The sequence below is a fragment of the Chamaea fasciata genome, unplaced genomic scaffold (genome assembly GCF_029207755.1).
Source record: "Chamaea fasciata isolate MVZ Bird 193981 ecotype frontalis unplaced genomic scaffold, bChaFas1.0.hap1 SCAF_25, whole genome shotgun sequence".
Lineage (NCBI taxonomy): Eukaryota > Metazoa > Chordata > Aves > Passeriformes > Sylviidae > Chamaea > Chamaea fasciata.
In genome coordinates, this window is record NW_027094110.1 from 2722520 (window position 1) to 2749079 (window position 26560).

The following is a 26560-nucleotide window of genomic DNA, read 5'->3' on the forward strand; positions in this document are numbered from 1 at the left end:
TGCCCCCTCATCGCCTCAGCATCTCCATCTCAAGGTTTCCATCACCAAAGCCCTCACAGCCTCCCCCTTGTGCCCCCCATCAGCTCCGGGACTCCCCCATGGGCTGCGCCCCCGCCATCACCTCAGCACCGCCATCACCTCAGCGTCCCCCTGGGGTACCTCCCACCCCACGCCACCCCCCGGGGGGCCCCCGCGCCGCCCCTTTAAGAGCCTCTTTGTCTCCGAGACACCCTTATTTACCCCGCCGTGCCTCGACCGAACTTCGGCCCCGCGATTCACAAAGCCCGGTACGTCACGGGCGGGGGCGGGACTCGAACCCGCGGCGGCCCGCCCCCCCCGGCGCCCATTGAACAGCGCCCCCTGCCGGCCGCGCAGACTCCGTACGGCCCGGCGCCGCTGCGGCCGCCTCGGCGTACGCTACGCCAGCGGGCTGCGCACGCTACGCCGACAGCGTAAATCCCCGCGGGCTCGGCCTGTGCGCCGCGCCGCGCAACCGGCGTAAGCGGCGGGGAGGGAGGCGGGTGTTGGCGCTGAGCGACGCGCGCCCCGGCCAATGGGAAGGCGGGGCGGGGCGCGGCGGCCAATGGGCGGGGAGGGGGCGTGGCCGGCCGGGGCGTCTCGCGCTGGGTGACAGCTCGCGCGTGCTGGTGATGGCGGTAAATAAAGGGGACGGGGGGGCGAAGGGGGGGGGGGACACACGGGACGCGACCCCTCCTGAGGACAGGGAGGGACGGAGGGGTGGGGGGATATGGGCGCTGAGGAGGAGGAGGAGGAGAGGAGGGGTCTTTGGTGCCCCCCCCTCAAAGGGAGCCCCCCCTTTCCGCGGTGCGGTTGTTCGGCTGAGGCGGACCCCGGTACCCCCCCCCCCGCCATCACGGGGGTCGCCGCCTTTGTGTGCGGGCGGGACCCCCGCGCCGGGCTCGGCGGCTCCGCAACTTTCCCTTTGTTGAGGGAACATCCTTCCCCTCTCCCCGTTCCCCCCACCCTCATCCTCGGGATCCACTCCCACCTCCCCAGACCCTCCCCCCTTTTATCCTCCCCAAGACCCCCTTCCTAAAATCCCTCACTCCTCTCCTTCCCGGGACCGTGAGGGCGTGCTTGGGGTCGTGGCTTTGCTGGGAAAGGGGTAAAAAAATCCCTGGGGAAAAAAAAAAAAAAAAAACCTCCCCTTAAACCTCCGTGGTGGAGCGGGGATAGGGCACGAAAACGGGGAAAATCGGGGCGGGTTGGTGTTTATTTAGGGAAAACAAAACAAAACAAAACAAGCCGTGCGTTTGTGTTCTCAAAAAAAAGGGGGGAAAGAGCTGAACTTGATCCGGGGAGGGCTCGGGGTCAGCTCCAGGCTCCAAAATCCCTCTTTTTAAACCTCCAAGAGGGTCCCCCCCCCCCTGCCACGAGGGCTCCGGGATCCACGGGAATCAGGGATCAGGGATAACCCAGCCCTTACAAACGGGAACCCAGCTCTGGAAAAGCGGCTAATTTTAGGTAAAAGCGCCCGATAATCGCTTTACGTGGGGAACGAGCCTCTGATCCCTTGTGTCAAAACAGCTCCAGGTCGAGCAGCTTGGGCGAAAGCATCCCGTTATCCCGAAATACTGGAGCTGGGAGAGCGGGAAGTTGTCTTGACTTTTGCGGGAGTTCTTTGCTGTAGTTTTTTTTTTTTTTTTTTTTAGTCAGGGAGAGATGCCCGGAGTGGCTGGGCTCGTCTGGTGTGAAACGATGCGAAAATCTGCTCCTTTCCACGCTCCGCTGCCTCGGGGGAGATGCTGGTGGAATCCGGGGAAAGAGGTGGTGATTCCAGGGAAAACTGATGGATTTCTGCGGGAATTTTTTTTCCTGGAGTAGCTTGTGGTTCTTGTGAGGAAGGAAGGCAGAAACCAGCGGGTTAAAAGGGGTGATTTTTGGGGAGCTGGAAGGAAAAACAAGGTGTTGGGGAAGGGAGAGGTGAGAGCTGAGCTGCTGCTGGAGCCGAGGAAACGTGGCTGGGATGTGGGAATGAGGATATGGGGAAAAGAGCTGGAGGATGAGCAGGGACAAACTGGTGGAACTGTGAATTTAAAAACTCCGTGTGGATTAAACTTGGATTAAATGAGCGTTGCTGTAAAGTGTTGGGAGCTGCCCCGTGTGGAATTTTCACTGAAATTTGGCTGCTCTGCCTTGGGCTGCTGCACTCAGGGGAGCTCCTGTGGTTTATCCGGGGTCAGAGAGGTTGGGGGATGTTGAAAAACCCAAAAAGGAGAAGGCAGCAAAAGCGTTTGGAGTTTTATTTGGTGTTTTTAATTGCCCTGCGAACGGGCTTGGTGCAAATATTTGGGAGTGACGTGCCAAGTGTGAGCAGCATTTGATGTCTCCGAGCTTTCAGCAAACCATAAATGTGCATTTATTCCTCCCCTGATCATTCTCCCAATGAATACGAGCTGACTCCAAGTGGAAAAGGGCGTTTTGAAGTTGGCAGATTTTGTTTTTTCCCCAGCGTGGAGTAATTCTGAGGGGTTTTTTTGTGCAAGTTTGGGTTTGTTACGAGAGAGTTTTGCTTGTTCAGGAGCAGAGCTCGGACAATAGTCACACATGCAACGGGTTATAGGGGCTAGAAAAGAGCCAAAAAGCCCAAAGTGGGGGATTGTTTGGCTGCTGTGTGTCCAAGGGATTGTTAGGGAGGAATCTCTTGCTGCAATTCCGCCTCAGTGTGGTCTGAGGCTCGTGAGGATGGAGAAATTGGGGATCAGCCTCCTGTGCTGGGGCTGGGAAGGGAATGGTGACAATTGCTCAGTGGGGACAGAAAAAGGCACATTCAGGTTCTGGGTGTCTTTTTTCTCTTGTTCCAGAGGCTTTCTCGTGGCTGCTGCAGCTCTGCCCACATCACACGCTGCAGGTTGTGAGTGCTAAAACACACTCACTTGTTAATTATTATTTTTAAACAGGCCTGTGTTGTCTCAGCACCTCCAAACACAGGACAAGAAGCACTTTCTCAGCACCAAAAGTGGTTTATTCAGGATAAAGGACTGAAAATGTCCTTTAGATCCTGTTTTTCTTGGCCTTTTTTTCCCCCCCTTCGTTCACTGTTTTTATACTGAAATGTCACAGGGTTTCTGCTGGGACTCGTAAAGTGGAATTTAGTGTTTTCTCAGCCCTCAGAAGATGTTAATGGATTGATTTAGAACAGTTAACAAATGGAAATGCTTCAAACTATTACGAAATTCTAGAAAATACTACAAAATTCAGCTGCTGGTGTGTGCGTGTGTGTGCGTGTGTGGATTCCTTCCTGAGTGTTTTCCGCTTTGGGGAAGTGTGAAGGGTTTTCTGAAGCTGACCCCAGCTCTGAGGCAAAACAAAACTGAGGGGTTCGGTTTAAAATTGTTATAAATAAACAGGGAAATAATAAATGAGTTGTCTGACAACTTTGCCTGTAAGTGGGAGCAGTGGTTGTGGTCAGGAGGAATGGGAAGATGGGGGTTGTTCCAAAGATCCCCCCCTCCAGTCCTTTATTTCCTGCAGGATTTCTCTCTGGTGAGAATGAGAAGTTTTTCTCACTTTGTTTAAACAACCTTCGTGGTTTTCAGCTGGAATATTTCATCAGGGGTCGGGTTTGTTCCTGGATTTGGGTTCTTTTCCTCCTGTGGGGAATGAAACCTTGGGAGATGTTTTTATCTCAGCAGCCTGATACTCATAAATCCTTCACCTTTTCCCAAAACCCCTTCACCTTTCCCCAAACCCCTTCACCCCGAGCTCTTGTCCAGAAAAAAGCCCCCCTTGAATTCCAGTGAAATGAGGATCCTCATTAGTGTGAAGCCCTTAATGAGCCTTTGCTCCTAAGGGTGCTGAGCAGATCCAAACTGTTGAACAGAAATTATTTAAAAATCCCATTCGGAGCTGAGCTTGTTGGTCGATGTTTTCCCTGCGTGCCCACAAATGCTCATCACTTCGGGGTTTTAGGAGGTTTTTAGCTCCAGGTGAGGCTTTTGTGGCTCAGGAGCCAGGAGGAATTCCAGCACAGAGCAGCCAGAGCACCCCATGGAAACAAAACAGATTAAAAGGGAGAGCTGGAGGTGAGATTCTGCCCTTTGCCACTGGCTTTGGGATGGAATTTGAGGTGAGCTAAAGCTGATTATTTATTTGCTGTAATCGATATCCTGGCACGCTGAGGAAAATTCAGATTAAAACCCACTGTTCTGCTGGGTGTGAAAGAAAAAAATAAAAATCCCTTTTTCCCCACAGCATTGAGGAGCATCTGTAGCAGGCAGGAAACAACACAAAGCTGCAAAGTTTATATATTTTTTTCCCCCTAATTGTTGTTAATGAGCTTTTAGCTTGCGAGACGATAATGAGGAGCACGTGAGCTTTTACACCTCCAGCCGCTGACAAATCAGCCGAAACCCCTCAGAAAACGCCAAATCTGGGGACACACCTTGAGATTTTTGAAAAGAGCACCGGCGAGGTGAGTTCCTCTAATTAGCTAATTACGCCGTAATTCGCCGAGAAGCCTGCCTTTGCTGAGGAAGTAAAAAAATATCTGAAAACCTGGAGCTTTTCTCGTTCCTCCCCACGGCGCTTTTTTGCACTTTTCCTCTCGTCTCTCTGCTTGGCTCTGTAATTCATCTTTTTTCCAAATGGAGACGGAGAGCTGGAATCCAGCGATGTGACAGCTCCAAGTCCCTCCGAAATGTGTCTCCCAGCGTGTCAGCCGTAACAAACGGACTGTTTTTAAAGAAAGATTCTGACTGAGGAGGCGTTTTTGCGGCGGGTTTTGGGGCAGTTCGCTGACTGAAAGGCCGAAGGAAAAAAAAGCACATCCTCAGGCACGGGAATCCCCCCCTCCCCAGCAGGCTGGAATCGCTAAATAATTTGGATTTCAAAGGAAATAATCATTTTTTTGGGGGGTGTGCTTTAAACCACAAAAACTTTCAACCTCTCACCGTGTATACTGAAAAAAAACCAACTGTTTTTTCCCCCTATTTTCTTTTCAAAAGACCCATTTGCTGCGGCAAAGCTTTTAGTGCATTTCTGCCCTTTTTGGGCCAACCGTGGAAGATCCGGCCAGGAGTTATGGGGCACAGCTGTGGGCCGGCATTGAGACGTTCCGTGGGGCATCGGCTGAGCTCCCATCCCTTATTCCCATCCCTCGTTCCCTGGGAAAAGGCAATTCCAGCCCCTGCACGGAGCAGCGCTGCCTGCGGACCGCGTTTTCCCACTCGCTTTCGGTGGGCGGCTTTAGGTTCCGTGAAGAAATACTGAAATCCAGTCCTGTTAATTGCATTCTGCCCCTCTTTAATTGCATTCTGCCCCTCTCCCAGGCTGTGAAAAGCCTCGCAAGAACAATCGGAGGGTTTGGGGTTGAAATAGAAGCGGTGTGGAAGGAGCTGGGCAGGGTGAGGTGGGGAAGTGAAATGGCTTTTTAGCTGGGAATCCTGAAAGTGTCCTGAGGGGAGAATTCGGGGCTGCCTTGGGGACCTTTTTCCTTTTTTCTTTCCCTTTCTCCCCCTTTTTTTTCTCCCCCTTTTTTTTTTTCCCTGGCAGGGATCGGTGTCTGTGAGCCTGACTCCATTCCAGTAATTCCTGACAAAACTGGGAACTTTTTTTTTTTTTTTTTTTTTTTTTTGTATTTTGTGATTTTTTTTTTTTTTTTGGTATTAAATCCCAGAATGGTTTGGGGTTGGGAGGGACCCTAAAGCTCCCCCAGTGTCACCCCTGCCCGTGGGCAAGGACACCTTTCACCATCCCAGGCTGCTCCAACCTGGCCTTGGACACTTCCAGGGATCCAGGGGCAGCCACAGCTCCCTGTGCCAAGGTCTCCCCACCTTCACAGGGAAGAATTTTTCCCTGTTGCCCAACCTAAACCCGTTCCCTGACAGTTTAAATCCATCCCTCCTCGCCCTGTCACTCCACTCTCTCGTAAATCTTCTCTTTGGACGTGCTGGCACAATTCCAGCTCCTGCCTGGTGCTGGGCTTGACTTTACCCAGGAATTCCAGCTGGTTTAGAGCTGCACCTCGTGCTGCAGGTTAAATAACAAGTGCTGTGTGAATGAAGAAAATGTTATTTTGGCTGACTCCCATCTCTATTATAATTATTATGTTTTTATTGATCAGTTCGGTATTGGGGTCCTCCAAAACCAACACATTTCTTCATCTGCTGAACTTCAGCAAATAAAATTGGGTGTGGAGACCTCCCCTTCTCCTCCTGAGATGTCACTGGTGGAATGAGGAGTTCGTGGGGTTTATTGATTAATTTTGTTTGCATTCGTAGTCACCGTGGGGATTTCTCTGCGTTCAGGGGTGTAAGGATTGAGTTACACAAATCCAGGATGTATTTTAGTAGATCTGGGTATATATTTGTGTGTGTTGGTAGAACTGAACAGCACAGTCTGGTTTTTGGATGTATTGGGGCTTTTCAAGTCGTTAACAGCGAGGAATTGAATAATTCAGACGTTGTGGCTGGCTCAAAGGACTGCTTTAAGATGAATTAACTGAAATTCGGGCTGTGTTATTTAAAAACCTTTTGGTTTGGGGTGAGGGGGTCTCAATCCTGGATTTCAGCATCCAGTGACCTCCCATGGCCCTTACAGGCGGGGTTATTTTTGTTCTTAAAATTCCTCTTGGTGGCTTCTTCTGGTGGCGGGGGCATTGCTGGTGTCATATTTGGAATATTTCATATTTATTTAAGGGCGATCCCTGTTGAAATGTCTGCTGGCTGCTGGATAGAAGTCAGGATTTGGACTTCTGTGATTTTTGTGGGTCTTCTCCAGCTCGGGATATTCTATGATTCTGTGAATTTTTTTGTGTCCTCTGCATCTGGAGAAAAAAAAAAAAAAAGGCAATATCATGTGGGAAGAGGAGGTTGGTCTGTGAGGAGAACGAAGTGGGGGTTATGTCCTTTAAAACCACACAAGCACAATAATTTTAATTTTAAGGGCAAACATTCTAGGTTTAGAATGGCATTAATTATGCTGAAAAAAAAAGAAAAATCCATGTAAAACTCTGCTATTCTTAAAAAAAACCCAAAAAACTCTGAAATCAGCTGTTTATTCCCTGGAGTTGTGAGAAAGAGCCCTGAGCTCGGATTTAATGATGTTTAATCATTCTTTCAAAAACACAAAGGAGGCACTAAAAGCTGTTCAGCTGAGCTAGAAAGAACTAATAGCTGTAACTCAGACTCAAAAGTGATTTAGTTCCAGAGGTAAATCCGTAATCCGACCAGTCAGGAGTTAATCTGTCATCAGACTAAGACTAGAAGCAAATCTGTTTAACTAAGAATAGTTAATTCACCTGAATTCAGAGCAGGGCTGAGGATCCTGCTCGCCAGAGTTTATTTGGAGGAAACAAAATATTTGTGATGGAGAGCGGAGAAACAGCAAGTGGCTTTCAAAGAAGGGGGGAAAAAAAAACCTCCTTTGGAATTTGTTCTGCTCTTTTCCTGCACTTCCCAAGTGGGTTGGAGCTGCTGGTTTGGGTAATGTGGGAATGAGTCAGAATAAGGGAGGAAATATCCTGTTCATCCTAAAATTGGAGGGGTTTGGGAACAGCTTCTCATGGCATCAAACCCGAATCCACCTCTCCCTCTTTTACTCTCCTTGTCGTGTTGTTGTTCCATCTCAGGACAAATTGAAGGGGATGAACTTTAACCTCTTAGGAGGATAATTTATTAAAATAACAGATGCTGCGGAGCGGGGCCTGGCTTGATCTGCGGTTCTTAGGGAAGATTAACAACCTGAGAGTTCACAAATCGGGGTCCTGCTTCCGACCTCGGCCGGTGGGCAGGACAAAGGCACAACTCACATCCTCTAGCTCAGGGGAAAAATAATTTTAAAAAAAAGGATTCCTAATATGCAAATCAGGAATAATTCCGTCAGGAGATGGCAGGGCAAGGTGGATTTGGACAAGTGAAATTCTTCCTTTTGTGCCAAAAACAAAATAGAGGCACGAGGCTGGGCTTGAAAACACGAATTTTAGTTTTATTTCTGCCACTTTAGATCCCTGTTTTGGACGCTGAGGAAGAGCAGGGATTGGCTTTTCCCAGCACAAGCCAGGCCCAGCAGCTGAGCAAGGGGAAGAGGATGTGTCAGTGTGTAAATCCCTTAATTCTCTGTTGGCAAGAAAACACAGAAGCCCTTGGTGGAGCCCCAGGGTCCGAGTGCAGGGCTCAGAAATTGTCTGTTTCCAGAGCTGGGCACACAGCAGCCCTCTCCATAGGGGGAATGTGGGAATTCTCATGGATCCTGCACAGAAATCCCATGGAGCACCTTGGGCTTTGCTGGGCAGACAAATCAAACACCAAAATCCTCGCCGTGCTTGGATAAATTGGATGAACTGCTGCGATTTACTCGTTTTTACCAATCTAAAACCCGCAGGAAATTTCCTGCTGCTGTAAAACCCAGAGAAAAAACGTTCAGAGAAATAAATTTCTGCTGTTCTGCCTCACCCGTTTGGGTTTTTTTAAAAAAAAAAACCCAAATAATTGATTGGGGAGCGAAGAAGGTGAAACAAATGACGGAGAGGGCTTGGCAAAACCCGGCGGTATTTTTGTCTGGGGATGCTGAACCCATCGGAGGCTCCTCGGCCGGCCTGTGGAATTGTGTGTTATCCTCTTTAATGCTCTGTTCCTCCTGGCTGGGGAGAACATCAGCCTTTATTCCCTCTGTGATGGCTGTGACCCCCTGCTCCTCTCCCGGGATGGATTCCTGCCCAATCCTGCCCCAGGTTTCCCCAGCACGGGGCTGAGTTCTGTTCCGAAAAGAGCAGCCGAGGGCTCCCCGCAAGCGGGCGAGTGTTCCCTCCCCGCCGTGATCCCCCTTTGTGTGTGTGTGTCACAAAGAGAATCCTGCCGGGGGCTGCCATTCCGCCCATCCCTCCCGCGGCAGCCAGAGGTGCTGCCGAACTTCCCCTCATCCCTGTGCTTCGGGGTTCGTTCCGTTCAAATTCCCTTTTCTTTTTTGAGGTGGAATGAATCAGGTTTGGGAATGCTGCAGGTGCTCCAGAACGTGACCGGCTTTGCCTTTGCCGTAGAATCGTTCAAACTGGGATCACCTTTAAGGTGATCCAAGTCCAGAATGGTGATGGATTTTGTTGTTAGCGGGAAGCTGGATGGGGTTGGAGTAGGATTTTCCCTGCGGAGAGGCTGGTTGTTGGGTATTTTTAATCCAGAATCCGTGAACTGTTGCTGTGGACCTCAACTCTGGATGTGTCGTTTTCCTGACAGTCGGTGATAAATGGGATGTGCTGAGCGGGATCATGATGGTTCAGGAGCCTGGGGAAAAGCACAAATGCTTCCAGCAGGCTGGAAAACGCAGGGATTTGTGTGGCTGGCTGGGATTTAAAGGAATGATAAGGCAGGGAAAGTGGGAATCTGAGGGAAGGCTCTGCTCCTGCTTTGTCACCTTGGGATGATTTGCTTTCACCTGTCCCTGGTTCATTATTCCGCAGGCACAGATCCCTGGGCAGTGGGAAATGTGAGAGGTTTGGTGGGAATCCTGACAGTTTGGGGATGGGGGGGCACAAAAAAAAAGTGAATTTCCCAACAGATTTGGAGTCGGCGCTGCTGATTTTGTGCCCTTCAAGTTCCTCTCCTGCCTGCTCTAACTGTTCCAGGAGGGAAAACTTCAGGATATGGAACATCCTCACCCTCTGCTGTTGTCCCCCCGTGGACACAGAATTCTTTGGGAATTCCTGGGTCGTGCCAAGCTGGTTATAAAGTGAAATTAGAACTTTTTTATCAGTCAGAATCAGCTCTCAGCCTGTTCTAATTGTTCTTTTTCCTGCTCCAGGCTGATGGTTCCAGTGGTGTGGTTTGGCTGGAATTGCTTCAGGCTTCTCCAGATGGAAGAGGCAGAGGATTGCTGGAAATTCCAGCAGGGGATTGCTGGGAATTCCAGCAGAGGATTGCAGGGAATTCCGGCAGGGAATTGCAGGGAATTCCAGCAGAGGATTGCAGGGAATTCCGGCAGGGAATTGCAGTGAATTCCGGCAGGAGATTGCTGAGAATTCCAGCAAGGGAGTGCAGTGAATTCCAGCAGGGAATTGCTGAGAGTTCCAGGAGGGGATTGCAGTGAATTCCGGCAGGGAATTGCTGGGAATTCCAGCAGGGAATTGCTGGGAATTCCTTCACTTTGGGCTGGTCCAGGAGCGCTGGAGTTGCTCAGGAACGCTGCGAATTGTTTCAATGCCCAGATCTGTGTTCAGCTCCTGTCTCCCAGCTTCTTGACCCTTCCAAAAGCCATCCCAAAAATAAAACCTGGATGGAAAGAAAGGGGAGAAGGGATTTTATGTGCTGGAATAAACAGAGAAATGAATTTCTGGAAAGCTGTGAACTACGACACAAATAACATTTTAACGATGCTGTTTAGCATCCAGGGTCATTAAACAGGAATTCCCACATTTTCAGGGATCTGAAGGATGTGGATCTTGTTTGTTTGTTTTCGGTGACTCTTAAGGAATGTACAGAGAATATTTCACCTGGAAAAGGAGTTTTAAAGCTGAAGTCAAGAGGTAAAAATTAAAAATGCAGCTATTGAGGTTTTAGTCACTTTTCTTCATCTCTCCAGTGAGAAACTGAGCTTGGCTCAAGAAAAATACTCAAATTCCATCTTTAAAAGACTTTAGAATTTAAAAACTTCTAAACTCAGGTGGCAGTGCCTTCACACAACTGCTCATCCCTCTGTGGGCTGAAGGATTTCACCTCCTCTTTGCCTTTTCCATGGTTATTTCCAAACCCTGCCCCATTCCCAGGGACCTTCCTCGGGAAGGAATGTGAATAGAAGACACATGTGCAGCCCTTTGTGTGGAGCTGGAATTCCTGCTCCTGGAAGAGGCTTTTGGTGGAGTCATCAATTTCTCTCCCAACCGACCCAGAAGGAGTTTTGGTGCCTTCTCTGGCTCCTTGGAATTCGCCAGGAGAAGCCAGCGGGAGGTTTTGGGGTAGTGCAGCTCCACCGCTTCCCCAGGAGCAGCACAAAGTGAGGCAGGATTGGGTTATTTTATCCACTCCAGCCTTGTGGAGTGGGGATATTTAATTCCCTTTTCACTCTAGGTGAGGTAACAGCACATTCCAGTTTACACAGAGCCCCAGGTTGAATTTAAAGCAGCCTTGAAGGTCTTAAAGCTGTTTCTAAAGTGCTCAGAATTCCAGAGTTTTAAGGAGAAAAGGTTTTTCATCCCTGGGACTACATTCCCTGAGACCTTCATTTATCTGGAGCAGTTTGGTTGATGTGAAGGTTGGACCTGAAAGTGCTTTATTTTTATATTTGTTGTGCTTTAAAGTCAAAGCTGGGCCAAAATCTGCCAACTTCAGCTTCCTGACAGGATCCAGACAACCAAATCCTGCAGGAATCCGAATTCCCACCAGGAATGCTGCAAATGCAGGGAATAGGATTTTCCTAATCTGAATCCTGTAGGGTTTTTGACTCTTTTTTGGGGGGAGTTTGGTTGGGGGTTTTTTCAATATTTCTTTGAAAACTGATTCCTGACAATTCCAGCTTCGAGCCTATTGTGGATTTTGGGAGTTTTCAGGAAGTGTTTAACGCTTCCAGAGTTGGAATTAACTGGGAGGAGACTTCATAAACCTGAACTTGGCTGGGGAATTTGGCAGGAAAATCCCATTTTCCTCAAGCTCCCTTGTGGGCAGAGCTGAATCCAGCAGGAATTGATTCCTCCATGGCTCCTGCAGGGTCCTGACCTCCCTCCTGGCATGGGAAAGTTGGGAATTCCCAGGATTTGGTGAGATCCAGGTGGAGGATTTGTCTCCCTCCTTTTTTTTTTTTTCCCCCCCCTTGTTAATTTTCCAGTTTTTCCTTGTTAATAAACCCAGCTGGCTGTTGTGTCAGCCTGGAGAGGGGGAAAGCTGCAGTTTTGGGATAGAAAACCTGAGGGTTTTCAGGAAAAGAGCTCCAGAATAATTGGAAAAAAATCTTTCTGGAAAACTCTCTCCGGCCACTGTTGCTCGTCGGGGATGGGATTTGCAAGTCTGAGCCCAGCAGGGTTTGAAGGAGAGGAGTAGAGGGAAGAAATGCTGCTGGACTTTTGGAGGAAGAGCAGGAAAATGAGATTCCTGCCTCTTTTCCTGGGTATTTTCCATGTTCTGAGTGAGTAATTCTGGAGCACGAGGGTCTCTGAGGACAGGGGGTTAGAGGGCGTGGTGGTGCCACTCCTTCCCTGCAACAGCAATTCCTGTTTTTTAACAGAATATCAATTACATGAGGCTTTTTTTTCCTTAAAATTTTGTCATTTCTGGTGTCTTTGGGAAGCAAGGAAGAGTTCAGGAGGGATTTCTCCCTGGAAGGGGAGGTTTGGAGTCCCCATCCCTGGAGGTGTCCAAGGATTGTGACCCACTAGGGCCGGGTGGAGATCAGGCACAACTTGACGATCCTGGAAGTTTTTCCAACCTCAGTGATCGTGGAATTCCAGAAAACAAAGGATTTTGCCTCCTGGGGCAGCTCCTGCAAGAGCTGGGATGTTGGAGCAGGATTTTTATTCCCCGTTTTGTGGGCAGCTCAGATTACAAGTTTGCATTTGCACATCTGGTTCCATAATTGGTGCCTCACAAACAGGGAGGTGAAAACAATCAGGGCAAGGAAGTTCTTTTTTTTTTATTTTCTGGAATTCTTGGAGATCTCTCTGATATCCCCCAGATTTCCATTTTGGAGCGTTTGCAGCAGAAATTGGAGAGCTCCACATAAATAAGAAGTGGTTTGTTAGGGTGGGAAGTGCTTGGCTTTTGCATCCAGGATTTTTAAACCTGTTCCACAGAATGGTTTGGGGGAGGGATCTTCCAGCTCACCCAGGGCAGGGACGCCTTCCCCTATCCCAGCCTGGCCTTGGACACTCCCAAGGATCCAGGGGCAGCCACAGCTCCTCTGGGAATTCCATCCCAGCCTCTCCCAGGGAAGAATTTCATCCCAATATCCAACCTAAACCTTCTCTCTTTCATTTTAAGCCACCCCCTTTGTCCTGTCACTACGATTCCACCAAATTCTGTCCACTCCTCATGTAGTTTTGATGGAAACCAAGAATGTCCAAAGGTTTTCTTTTTCTCCTACAGTTCTGCAAAAAAAAAAAAAAAGAACAAAATGTGCTTTATTTAATACGGCACCAATTCCCAAAGGTTCTGTGCTTGACTTCTGCCGTTCCCAGGAGAGGGGTGAAGGAATGAGTGGGGAAAAAAAAAAAAAAATCCTTCAATCTGAGCTTCCCACCTGTCCTGGCAGATGCTTCCCGGGACTTTGTGCTCTCTTTATTTATTCTGGAATCACCTTTTGGACAAACAAAAGCGGCGTCATCCCAGGGTCGAACACCCAACACCTCTCTTGGCCCCTGGACTGGGTTTTGGTTGTTTTGGGGTTTTTTTAGGGGGCTTCTTGCAGATTTATTTAGAAAAAGAAAGTAGCTGCTGTCACCAGATGCCTGCAGATGGCTTTAATCAGGTTCCAAATGTGCAACAATGGCACAAAGGAGCAGAATGAGCTCGGGTGGTTTCTTTCAGGGGCAGCAGCCCAATCGTTCCTGCCCTGTTTGGTTCTGGGAGCTGTTAGAGGATCTCACCGGGAGTTTTGTTTTGTTGTTGTTTTTTTTTCCAGCACTCTGAGCCGTGCAAGGCAAGGAATTGGGGTTTGCCCCGGTGTTTAAGTGATTTACAAGGTGAGACGTTTTCAAACAGCCTCTAAAATGTTATTAGCTGGACTAATACCCCTGTTTTGCCTTTACTCCCTGTTATTTTAGTTTGGTTTTACTCATCTTTAGTGGATTGCAGCGCTCCGAGTGAATTCCTTCTCCCTCTTTTCCTTCCCCACCTCCATGCAGAGGAGCCAAGTGATCCCTTCTCCCTCCTTTTCCCTTCTCCCTCCTTTTCCCTTCTCCCTCCTTTTCCCCTTCCCTTTTCCCCTTCCCTTTTCCCCTTCCCTTTTCCCCTTCCCTTTTCCCCTTCCCTTTTCCCCTTCTCTGGAAAAGATCTAAGTAGGTGAGAAAAGGAAGATTTTATAGAGATTCCTTAAAATCAGCTTTTATGGAAAAAAAAAAATGAAAAACCTCCAAACCCAAGAGTTAAAGCTGATAATTACAAAGAGCAGAGGGAGCTCTGAGTGTTTCTTTCCAGAGCTTTTCAACCCAAGGTGTTCATTCCCCATCCTTCCCTCCTGGTGCTGCTCATGGCTCGTCCCATCCAGGGCAGCAGTTCGGGATCTCTGAGGCAGCTGCAGCCCTGTGATCTCTGCCAGGTTCGGTTTTCCCCTCACCTCGTGCCTCTGTTTGTTTGTGTGACTCACAAATCCTGCTCTCCTTTAATCCCAGCCCTGCAATTCCCACCGGGAGCTGCTGCTCTCTGGTTCCGGGGGGGAGGATTGTGGCAAAAGGTTTGTGTACGTTTGGAAAAGTGAGGAAAACTTCTCTCCTTAGTCCTGTGCCAGCCTTTCCAGGGATTTATTTCACTCTCTGGTGCAGGGCAGCTGCTCCAGCTGCCTTTGGAACATGTGAGAGTTGATTCCAATCCTTTTTTTTTTTTCTTTTTTCATGGAAAGAGTCAAAAATATGAGTCAGCAGGAGAAATCCTGCATGTGAGGAAGAGCTCTGGTGGGTGGAGAAGCTTCACTTTCGAGGAAAATCCTCTCATTCAAGTTAAAGAAGCACAATTCCTTCCTAACTTCCAGATGCACTCGGAATTGCGGCTTGGATTTGTAGAATTATCCGTGGGTACTTAAAGAGAACCAGCTGTGGGGGGATCTCAAACGCAGCATCAAAGGTGCTTTTTGTGCTGAGAATTCCTGAGTTTGGACGTACCAGAGCTGCTTTGTCAGCCGGCTGAGGTGTTGGGAATCTCTTCCCTTTTCCAAGCAGGAAATCTCCTGGCCCAGCACAGGAGGAGCCAGAGCAGTTGACAAAAGGCTGCTGATTTATCTCCTGCATTGTCAAACACTCTTGGTTGGTTTGTTTTGTTGGGTTTTTTTTTTTTGTAATTCCCTGGATCTGCTGTGGGAGCGATTTCCTGGGAGCCTGGTGAACCCAGCAGCTTTTCCTCCTTGGGAATTGAGGAGAAATTCAGTGGTTTTTAAAAAATTTTGTGTGCTGAGACTTCACAGAGCCCGCGAGCCACCAGCTGTTTGATGAATCCTTAAAAAAACCCCGAGTCTTTCAGGCCAGTTTTTTGTTCCAAAGCACAAATGTGGTGTGCTGGGGAGGCTGAAGGGTTAAATCCCCCACACTGTCGCATATGGCAGTGAGCAGAATCACAGATGTTGATGATACAACATAATTAGTATTCTTTTATGTAAATGAAGGCTGTCAATGTTGCCACAGTGTCTGCACCTCCTGCGAGCTGGAATTTCTGCCACTTGCTCTCAAGCCGGGCCAGACAGGATTCCAAAGAAAAATTCCATGGTTTTTATATCCACACCTGAGGAGGAAAATTAAGAGGAAAAAGGAGGAAAAAAAAAAAAAAAAGCTCATGGAGGCAGAAAGGTGGGGAAGGGATTTTTCCAACTTTGGGGGAAAAAAAAAGAGACCAAATCAATCCTTTGTTTAGGTGAGGATTTCCAAAATCCTTTCCAGGCCCTGGGATTTGGGAGGGAAGGAGCCCAGCCCAAGGGAAATGTGGGAATTTCTGGGCTGGTTTAAATAAAAACCTCAACGGTTCTTTAGGTGCTGAAGTGGCCAGTTGAGCTTTCAGTGGAGCCCAGGAGAAAGAACCGAAGAGTTTTGATTTTTCTCTAAGAGATTTCCATCCTCAGCAGCAATAGCGCTGATCAAGGTGGTGATTAAAGCGAATTTTGGGTCATTTGGGGCCGCTGGAAATGCATTTCCTTCACCTGGCCAGCTCCCTGCCCACCCGTGCAGGTGAGGGCTCAATCCCTGCCTCAGAGCGTTAAAGTGTTCAACTTTGCACCTCATAAAATGATGTTTTGACCACGTGCTCTGTGTGCCAGGTCCCCGTGTAACCAACTTCAGTCAGATCTGGTTTTCCAGTCTCTTCTACCTCTGGTTTTTTCCCCATTTTTCTCTCCTCTGTGGTTCTTCTTATTTTGTTGCACTTCACACCTGCCAGCTCCTCGCCGCTTCCTTTTTATTGTTCGAAAAATGAAATTTAACTCAGCACGGCTTTTCTTTTCTTTTTTTCATCTTTCCCCCTTCTCCTCCTCCTGTCTCTCACCAAGGGATGGAAGCAGCCAAAAATCCAAGGAGTGATCACAGGAGGGGCACGTTTTTCCTCCTGGGTTTGTTGTTTTGGGTTTTTTTTTTTTTTTCTTTTTTGGACTCCCATGTTTTCCCCCTCTGCCATATGTTGGGTCATCCACCACAAAAAGCCTCGCCGTGAAGAAGGCTCCATGTGATCAGCAGATTTTTTTACAGCCTAAAAAAGAAGAAAGGAGAGACTGGAATTTTGTGTGTGAGAATTCGGGATCCTGTGGGTAATTCCAGAGATTTATTTCTGGAATAAATGAGTTCTGCGCTCAGGGGTTAACGATGCTCCTTTGCCAGCGTTCCTGGGTTGGTTTCTGTGCATCACCAGGATATTTTCCCTCTCTCTCTCTCTCTCTCTCTCTGCAGGGCTTTGAAGCTGCCTGGCAGTGAGGACTTCCCAGTAATTAAATTCCCTTTTAATTCTGGGATCTGTGGGAAGATGGGGCTGCTGCGGGCCCGGGACGCGGCGTGGCGGAGGAGAGGACGTGTGAGCTGCACTCCGTGAGTAACCTGCTCTCACCTCCTCCCTGCCCTCAGAGTGGCTGCAAAAACACATCCACAGTTCACTGGGATGATCAAACTGATCCCTTGGGATTTCAGCTTCTCTGGTTTTCATACGTTTGTAATCCTGGAATTCTTTACTCTGAGCTCCGCACACGCTGTGAGCTGCTGGTTCCCCGTTGTGGTCAGACACAACAATTCCTCTCCAGGCCTGAGGATCGAGGACACCTCACTGCCTCAGGCCCCCAGAGGTGTGAACAGGAGTGAATTGAGAGGGAGCACACTTGGGCTGTTATTGGAAGATTAAGAGGCAAATGTGGGGAATTGGGGTGTCCTGTGCAGGGCCACGAGTCCCATTTGAAGATCCTAACCCTTCCAGTCAGGCCCTCTTCCAATGACCCTGCAACGAGATTTCAAATGCGTGTCACTGCTCTAAAATCCTTGTGGGTTTTTTTGCCTCCCATGGTGGGAGCAGTGACACTTCCTGTGAGACACGGATAGATGCAAATGTGGGGAATTTGGGAAGTCCTGTGCAGGGCCAGGAGTCAGATTTGCTGATCCTTTTGGCCGCCTTCCGGTCAGGACATCCCATAACCCTACAATGACATTTCAAATCCACATTGCGGCTCTAAAATCCTTTTCCTTGCATTCTTCCACCTGGTTCTTTGCCTCATCAGGTCAGAGCAGCGACACTTCCTGTGAGACATGGGTAGATACAAACGGGAGGAATTTGTGGTGTCCCGTGCAGCACAATGAGTCCAATTAGATGATCCCAACCCTTCCAGTGACCCTGCAAGATTTCAAATGCGTGCCACAGCTCTAAAATCCTTCTCCTTGTGTTTTTGTGCCCCAAGGTCGGAGCAGCGACGCCTCCTGTGAGACATGGATAGATGCAAACATGTGGGGCGGCTACGACTCGCCCAGGACCACTCGATCCTGAACCCCCAGAAGTGGCAGTGCGTGGACTGCCACACCACCGAGTCGCTCTGGGCCTGCCTCAAGTGCTCGCACGTGGCCTGCGGCCGCTACATCGAGGAGCACGCCCTGAGGCACTTCCAGGAGACCCGGCACCCCTTGGCCATGGAGGTGCACGAGCTCTACGTCTTCTGCTACCTGTGCCAGGACTACGTCCTCAACGACAACCCCGAGGGCGACCTGCGGCTGCTGAGGAGCTCGCTGTCGGCCATCAAGGGGCAGAGCGGCGGGAGGACGCTGCGCTCCACGGCGCTGCCGCAGGACGCCTGGAGGAGGAGGAGCCCCCAGGGCCAGTCCCAGATGCTGGTGGCCCTGTGGCACCGGCGCCAGGCCCTGCTGGCGAGGGCTCTGCGCACCTGGTTCCACAGGAGCTCCCGGGGGCAGCTGAAGCTGAAGGAGAAAAAGCAGATGGAGGAGCTGGAGAAGAAGAAGGAGGCGGCGCGGCGGCGGCGGCAGGAGATGAAGAGGCAGCTCCTGGAGGAGCTGGCCAACACCCCGCCGAGGAAAAGCGCCAGGCTGCTGTCCCACGTGCACAGGGAGAGCTTGATCCCGAGGAAATTCAGGGAGGTGGCCACCACGGCTTCCCCTACCTCAAGGCAGGTGCAGAGCAGCAGATTGAGGCAGTTCTACTCCATCCGGCGCCAGCCGCTGATGACGCCCGGGGTGACGGGGCTGAGGAACCTGGGCAACACCTGTTACATGAACTCCATCCTGCAGGTGCTCAGCCACCTCCAGAAGTTCCGGGAATGTTTCTTGACTCTTGATCTCTGTGAAACGGAGGAACTTTTAGCTAAAACTGTGAACGGGAGGGCCAGGATTGGCAGGCTGGCCAGCGGGGCTGCTGCAGAGGAGCCGGGGAAGCCGGACAAGGTGGGATCGTCGGGCACGCAGAGCTCTCCGGCCGGCCTCAACGGGGGCTCCTCCATCAGCAGGAGCTTGGAGCTGATCCAGCCCAAGGAGCCCAGCTCCAAGCACATCTCCCTGTGCCACGAGCTGCACACCCTGTTCAGGGTGATGTGGTCCGGCAAGTGGGCCCTGGTGTCCCCCTTTGCCATGCTGCACTCCGTGTGGAGCCTGATCCCGGCGTTCCGCGGCTACGACCAGCAGGACGCTCAGGAGTTCCTCTGCGAGCTCCTGGACAAGGTCCAGCAGGAGCTCGAGTCCGAGGGCACCAAGCGCAGGATCCTCATCCCCTTCTCGCAGAGGAAGCTCACCAAGCAGGTCCTCAAGGTGGTCAACACCATTTTCCACGGGCAGTTGCTCAGTCAGGTATGGAATTGCTTTTCCACAGGGGTCAGCTCTGAGGAGCAAAGGCTCTGCATGTTGAGGATCCCATTTAGGAGTGGCTTAGGAATTCACAGTTCCTGAGGAAAAAAAAAAATCTCTTGAGTTCCCGTGGAGGTGCCGCCATTTCCATCCTTGTCACATTTAGCACAAATTCACTTCAGCTGAGCCACTTCTGGATGAAACCTGCACAGGCACAGAAGTCCTGAGCCCCTGGTTTTAGGGCTGGAATGCGGCTTTAAGGGACCTTTGCCTTTTTTTTTTTTTTTGCCCCTTTCTGGTGTTGTTTCTGTGCTTGGGAAGAACATGCTGAGGCACCTCTGGACAAGCTCTTTGTGACAATTTTTTTTTTTGCCAGCAGAAGAGACACCCAACATGCTTGACAAAGGTTCCTGTAGGAGGTGGAAGTGCCTGTGGTGCTGTCTGACCCCTTTTCCTGTGCTGTTCCTTGCTGGAAATGTTTCATTCCTCACAGTATGATAAATTCCAGCAATGAAATAAATTTCAGGTTTATTCCAACACACCAGAGGAAGTCAGGGACAAAATACCAAGATCAAAAGTGTGCACAGGTTTAAGTAGGGACCAAAGGTCTGAGGGTGGTACAAAGTAGGGGACACAGGGCAGGCCACCAGGGATACCACAACCAGCAGGGAAACAGGGAAAGGAGAAACCACGAGAATCGGGGACATCTGGGGAGAGCAAAACTGGGGTGGGTCACACAGTGCTGCAAGGCACCGTGGGGGAAGTCTTTTCTTTCAGCTTAAGCGTCCACTTCCGGCCCCTCGGTTCAGGAAGGACATTGAGTGCTGTGTCCTGTTTAGGATGGACATTGAGTGCTGTGTCCAATTTAGGATGGACATTGAGTGCAGTGTCCAATTTAGGATGGACATTGAGTGCTGTGTCCAATTTAGGATGGACATTGAGTGCAGTGTCCAATTTAGGATGGACATTGAGTGCAGTGTCCAGTTTAGGATGGACATTGAGACACTTGAGCGCATCCAGAGGAGGCCATGAGGCTGGTGAGGGGCTGGGAGCACAAACCCTGTGAGGAACAGAGCTGGGGTTGTTTATCCTGGAGAAAAGGAGACTCTGGGGTGACCTGATCACTCTCCACAACCCCCTGAAGGGTGGCTGTGCTCAGCTGGGGTCGGTCTCTTTCTCCAGGCAGCAACTGTCAGAATGAGAGGACGCAGCCTCAGGCTGCACCAGGGGAAATACAGGTTGGATATCAGAAAAAAAAAAATTTACAGAAAGAGTGATAAAGCACTGGAATGCTCTGCCCGGGGAGGTGTTGGAGTCACCATCCCTGGATGTGTTTAAACAAAGCCTGGATGTGGCGCTGGGTGCCAGGGTTTAGTTGAGGTGTCAGGGCTGGGTTGGACTCCATGATCTTGGAGATCTCTTCCAGCCTGTGAATTCTGTGACTCCGTGGTCCATTCTCCCAGAGTAAGGCCCTGGGGATCCCCCTGAGGGGTTCAAAGGGTCCCAAACCCAGCTGGGTGTCCCCGTGTGTCCCCTGCCAGGTCACCTGCAGGACGTGCAACTACAAATCCAACACTGTGGAGCCCTTCTGGGACCTGTCTCTGGAATTCCCGGAGCGTTACCACTCCCTGGAGAAGGGGCTGCTGCCCGTGGCCCAGGCCGAGTGCTTGCTCACCGAGATGTTGGCCAAATTCACCGAGACAGAAGCCCTGGAGGGGAGGATCTACGCCTGTGACCAGTGCAACAGTGAGTGCCACTGTCCCCTGCCACTGTCCCCTGCCAGGGACCCGTCCTGCAGGGCTGGGAGAGCTCCTGGTCCTGCCTGCTCCTCCCCATGGTGCCTTTGGCTTCACTGGGCTCTGATGTGTCAGGTTTTGGCTGTGTTGTGTCATTTTTGGGGTTCTGAAATGTCATTTCTGGGCTCTGACATGTCATTTTTGGGCACTGTCCCCTGCCAGGGGCTCCTCCTGCAGGGCTGGGAGGAGTTCCTTGTCCTGCCTGCTCCTCCTCATGGTGGCTTTGGCTCCTTTGTGCTCCAGTTGGGCTCTGATGTGCCAGTTTTTGGGCTCTGAAATGGCATTTTTGGGCTCTGAAGTGGCATTTTTTGGCACTGACATAATTTTTGGGCTCCGGCATGTCATTTTGGGGCTCTGAAACGTAGTTTTTTGGCACTGGCATGCCATTTTTGGTGACTGACATGTCGTTTTTGGGCTCTCACAGGCCACTGTTTGCCTCTGATGTGCCATTTTTTGTCTCTGCCATGTCATTTTTGGGCTTTTACATGGCTCAGGGATTTTAAATGACTTTCAAGGAATTCCAAAAGGCTTTTCCAGAATTCTGAATGGCTGAGGAGTTCTTAAGTGGCTTTTAAGGAATCCTGGATGGCTTTTAAGGAATTCTGAATCGCTGAGGAATTCTTAAATGGCTTTTAAGGAATTCTAAATTACTTTTGAGGAGTTCTGAATGGCTTTTAAGGAATTTTGAATGGCTCAGGAAGCATTTTCCAGCTGGAAAAGGCCCCAGGAGCAGTCGGGGCTCTGCTGTCAGAGCTGCTGCAGGAGAAGGGTGCAAATCCAATTAACAGCCACAGTCCTAATTGAGAGCCCTGACAGCCACCTGTCCCCTTCTGCTCCAGCCTTTCCTGGGAAGAGGAATTCCCTGGGAGGAATTCTTCCTCTTCTCCAGCTTTACTGTTGCTGGGAGCATTTATTTTTTTCATGCTCTTGAGCTTCTGTGAGAAGCTCAGAGCAGCAGAGGGAATAAAATTCAGAAAATTCGTGGATAAAATTCAGAAAATTCGTGGATAAAATACAGAAAATTCGTGGATAAAATACAGAAAATTCGAGAATAAAATTCAGAAAATTCGTGGATAAAATTCAGAAAATTCGTGGATAAAATACAGAAAATTCGTGGATAAAATTCAGAAAATTCGTGGATAAAATTCAGAAAAGTCGTGGATAAAATACAGAAAATTCGTGGATAAAATACAGAAAATTCGAGAATAAAATTCAGAAAATTCGTGGATAAAATTCAGAAAATTCGTGGATAAAATACAGAAAATTCGTGGATAAAATACAGAAAATTCGTGGATAAAATACAAAAAAATCGTGAATAAAGTATGGAATATTTGTGAATAAAATACAGAATATTTGTGGATAAAACACGGAATATTTGTGAGCTGGGATTCACCTGCTGGAACTGCTGCAGCCCAGGATATCTTTGCCTCAGTACTCCTGGTGTGGTTTTTTTCTTTTTCCCCAGCAGGAACAGCTCAGAGGTGACAAATGTTTGTTGGGATGAGGAGAAGGGAGAGTTTGGATCCCACAGAAGTTCTGGAGGAATTCGGGAATGTTTATTCCATCCAAAAACCACAAACAGTTCACCCTGTGCTGGTTTTTTCTCTTTTGGGGAATTAATTCTCTAATTTGGGGGAATTTTGGGTCCTGACAATCTTTGCCTTGGGGGGGGGCGGGTTTTGGGATGTGTTTTTCTGGCAGGCAAACGGCGAAAATCTTCTCCCAAACCTCTCGTTCTGAGTGAAGCCAAGAAGCAGTTGCTGATCTACAGACTACCTCAGGTCCTCCGGCTGCACCTTAAACGCTTCAGGTGAGGCACTGGGGGCCCTGATTTTTGGGGGGAAAATGGCCAAAATTTGGCCTTTGCTTCCCTCAAATCTTGCTGAAAGCAGCTGTGTGACTCCTGAGCCGTCAGGTTTGTGAGTGCTGCCCCTTTGCAGGGGGGTTTCTGCCACAGTTGGATATTTTGTGCATATCAATCCTGAATTTCTTTGGGGTTTACTCAAGTTTGCAGGTAGCCTGGAAGGAGAAGTCGGTAGCTGATGAAAGATTTGGTGAAGGCGGGAGAAGGAGGGAATTCAAGGCCAGTGTTGGCTCTTTAGTTGTTGAATAGAAAGCAGAAAGAGCTCCAGATATTGGGACAAGTTTTGAAAGTGGTTGGGGTGGGTGTGAAGATTTGAGGATTTTAAAGGTGGTCAGAGGAGAAATCTGGCTCAAAAATACCCCAGCTAAAATAAAAAAAAAAAATATCAGTGGTGGGGGAGACCCCACCTAAAACAAAAATTATTAATGTCAAGGGAGACTCCACCTAATATAAAAATTATTAATGGCAAAGGAAGACCCCATCTAAAAAAAATTATCAATGGTAGGAGGAGGCTCCAGCTAAAATAAAAATTATTAATGGCAAAGGGAGACCCCACCTAACATAAGAATTATTAATGGCAAGGGCAGACCCCACCATAATCAACCCCAGAAGCAGCAGCAGGAGCTCTGTGTGTGTGAGGGGTGTCTGCAGGGGATTTGGGGTGAATCCCTGGATATCTGCAGAGCATTTTGGGGTGAATCCCCAGGTATTTGCAGGGATTTGGGGTGAATCCCCAGGTGTCTGCAGGAGATTTTGGGTGAATCATCTGCTGGGGATTTGGGGTGAATCCCTGGATTTCTGCAGGGATTTGGGGGCGAATCGTCTGCAGGGATTTTGGGGTCGATCCCCAGATGTCTGCAGGGATTTGGGGTGAATCCCAGGTGTCTGCAGGGATTTGGGGGTGAATCATGTGCAGGAATTTGGGGTGAATCCCCAGGTGTCTGCAGGGGATTTGGGGTGAATCATCTGTTGGGGGATTTGGAGTTAATCCCCAGGTGTCTGCAGGGATTTGGGGTGAATCCCTGGATATCTGCAGAGCATTTTGGGGTGAATCCCCAGGTATCTGCAGGAGATTTTGGGTGAATCATCTGCTGGGGATTTGGGGTGAATCCCTGGATTTCTGCAGGGATTTGGGGTGAATCCCAGGTGTCTGCAGGGATTTGGGGGTGAATCGTGCAGGAATTTGGGGTGAATCCCCAGGTGTCTGCAGGGGATTTGGGGCCAATCCCCCGATGCCCGCAGGAGATTTTGGGGGTGAATCCCCATGATTTGCCGTCTCTGAGCAATTCCCCCCCCAGGCCCTGAGCAGCCCTGAGCGCGGGGTTTGTGTTTGCAGGTGGTCTGAGCGCAATCACCGCGAGAAGATCGGGGTCCACGTCCTCTTTGAGCAGGTGCTGGACATGGAACCTTACTGCTGCAGGGACTCCGTGCCCTCCCTCCCCACAGACACCTTTGTCTATGACCTCTCGGCCGTGGTGATGCACCACGGGAAGGGCTTTGGCTCAGGACACTACACAGCCTACTGCTACAACACGGAGGGAGGTGCGTGTGCTGGGGCCGGGCAAACCCCAAAATCCCAAAACCCCAAAATCCCAGAAAACCCTCTCCCCCGCCTCGGGATCCCGTGGGTTTTCCCTTCCCCAGGATTCCAGTTCGTTGGGATCCACTCCTTGCCCTTTAGTAGTTTGTTTCCCCCACCACCCCTTTATTCCTATTTTTTTTTTTTTAATTTTTTTTGTGATTTATTTTGGGGGTTTTGCGATTTATTTCGGGGTTTTGTTGTTTGTTTGTTTTCCTGGGAACAGTGTGAAGTCTTCGTTCTGCCAGGCTCTGAGGAGCTGCTGCAGCTGCCTTTGCTCAGGATTGAATTCCTCAGGATTGAGGAGATGAACAGAAAGTGTTTTGAGGCTGGGGAAAAAAAAAAAAAACAGGAACCATTCATGAGCAACATCCGCAGGGGGCTGGGAGATCCCGGCAGCTGGATCGGGACGGGCTCTGCCTTCCTGCCTGCACAAACTGCCTGGCCCCAGGGAGTTTTTTCGGCTGCCTAATTGAGCTTTTGGGGCTTGGTGAAACGAAGATTTGATATTTCTAAAGCGCCAAAAAAAAAAAATTATATTATAAAAAATAACAAATGAAACCATTTTCCAGGTTAGAGGAAAAGGCAGGAGTTGTGTTTTCTCCTGTGGATGTTTCCTGTGAGCACTTCCAAATTCCAAAGGGATCCTGCCTCAGCTTAGAGGATTTTTTTCCCTTTTTCCCAGGTTTTTGGGTGCACTGCAATGACTCCAAACTGAATGTATGTAGCGTGGAGGAGGTGTGCAAGACCCAGGCCTACATCCTCTTCTACACTCAGAGGACGCTGCAGGACAGAGCAGGAATCCCAGAAAAACAACTCCAAACTCAGGTTTTTGCCACCCAAAACCAGTGACAAGGACACGAGACTGACATGGCCAGGAGGGGAAAACACTCCCAGCTTCTTTTGGGGGAACTTTCGGCGTTCATCTTCCCCTTCTTTGTGGGGAAAACTGCAGGGATGGGATCGGGGCAGGGATGGGATCAGGGCAGGGATGGGATCAGCAGGAATGGGATCAGAACAGGAGTAGGATCAGGGCAGGGATGGGATCACCAGGAATGGGATCGGGGCAGGGATGGGATCACCAGGAATGGGATCAGGGCAGGGATGGGATCAGCAGGAATGGGGTCACCAGGAGTTGGGATCAGGGCAGGGATGGGATCACCAGGAATGGGATCAGGGCAGGGATGGGATCAGCAGGAATGGGGTCACCAGGAGTTGGGATCAGGGCAGGGATGGGATCACCAGGAATGGGATCAGGGCAGGGATGGGATCAGCAGGAATGGGGTCACCAGGAGTTGGGATCAGGGCAGGGATGGGATCAGGGCAGGGATGGGATCAGGGCAGGGATGGGATCAGGGCAGGGATGGGATCAGGGCAGGGATGGGATCACCAGGAATGAGATCAGGGCAGGAATGAGATTGGGGCAGGGATGGGATCAGCAGGAATGAGATTGGGGCAGGGATGGGATCGAGACAGGGATGGGATCAGGGCAGGGATGGGATCGGGACAGGAATGGGATCAGCAGGGATGGGGTCACCAGGAATGGGATCGGGGCAGGAATGGGATCAGGGCAGGGATGGGATCAGAACAGGAATGGGATCACCAGGAGTGGGATCAGGGCAAGATGTTTGGCAAACCCTCTGGAGCCGGGCAGTTCTGATTTGGGGCAGAATCTTGGGTTTCGAGTGTCTTTCTGGCACCAAAAAAACAAAATTACGAAGTTTGAAGCTGTTCATCCATCCCCTGTCCAAGAGGAATGAGCACAAGCAGGAAATGGGAGAATCCAGCTGGATCAAAACCCTTCAATCCCTAAAAAATCCCCATCCAGCTCCAAGAGGAACAGGTACAGTACCCTTGAGTGACCTGGGGAATCCCAGGGAAGCTCCCAGAGCTGTTCCTGCTGGAAAAAAATGTTTAAATTCTTCCCAGTTCCTCCCTCTGCTGCCCCTGAGAGCAATTTCTGTGCCCTGGGTGAAGCTTTTCCAGCAGCTCTGTGTGGTTGTGGCACGGGGGCTGTGCCACATTCCAGGGTTTTCCTGGGGCTGAACTCAGCTGGCGGCTAAATTCCATCAAAAACGGGATTTTCATGGAGTTCTGCTGTGGAGAAAATGGGTTTTAGCGCACAAAACAATGGGTTTAACCCCCCCAAAATGGGTTTTAACTCACAAAAAATGGGTTTAAGCCCCGAAAAATGGGTTTAAACACACAACAATGGGGTTTGACACACAAAAAATGGGTTTTAACACAGAAAAATGGGGTTTAACCCACAAAAATGGGGTTTGACCACCCAAAATGGGTTTTTAACTCACAAGAAATGGGGTTTAACTCCCAGCAGTGTGTTTTAACAAACATAAAGTGGGTTTTATCACACAAACAAGTGGTTTAACCCCCCAAAATGTGTTTTAACCTCCATAAGTGTGTTTGAA

At 49.7% G+C, this 26560-nt stretch overlaps 1 protein-coding gene across 3 annotated transcripts; it reads left to right on the plus strand.

Moving 5' to 3' along the window:
• Positions 1 to 594: 594 nt before the first annotated feature.
• Positions 595 to 25428, plus strand: USP49 (ubiquitin specific peptidase 49). 3 transcript variants are annotated; one of them, XM_066204016.1, is made up of 9 exons: positions 595 to 656; positions 1674 to 1788; positions 13561 to 13621; positions 16520 to 16654; positions 17509 to 18898; positions 20437 to 20641; positions 22393 to 22501; positions 23892 to 24097; positions 24820 to 25428. In XM_066204016.1, exons 5-9 carry the CDS (start codon positions 17537 to 17539, stop codon positions 24984 to 24986), a joined length of 2049 nt encoding a protein of 682 aa, XP_066060113.1. In that variant the 5' UTR covers positions 595 to 656; positions 1674 to 1788; positions 13561 to 13621; positions 16520 to 16654; positions 17509 to 17536; the 3' UTR covers positions 24987 to 25428. The 3 variants fall into 3 exon arrangements, with proteins under 3 accessions (XP_066060113.1, XP_066060114.1, XP_066060115.1); XM_066204017.1 differs by lacking the exon at positions 13561 to 13621; XM_066204018.1 differs by lacking the exons at positions 595 to 656; positions 1674 to 1788; positions 13561 to 13621 and adding an exon at positions 4361 to 4435.
• The last annotated feature ends 1132 nt before the right edge of the window (positions 25429 to 26560 follow it).

Excerpts from the sequence above, each read along its gene's own strand:
- USP49 (XM_066204016.1), top strand. The coding sequence starts at position 17,537 with ATGGATAGATGCAAACATGTGGGGCGGCTACGACTCGCCCAGGACCAC. Across the intron at positions 20,642-22,392 it reads CGCCTGTGACCAGTGCAACA|GCAAACGGCGAAAATCTTCT; the intron begins GTGAGTGCCACT and ends TTTTTCTGGCAG. Across the intron at positions 24,098-24,819 it reads CTGCTACAACACGGAGGGAG|GTTTTTGGGTGCACTGCAAT; the intron begins GTGCGTGTGCTG and ends CCTTTTTCCCAG.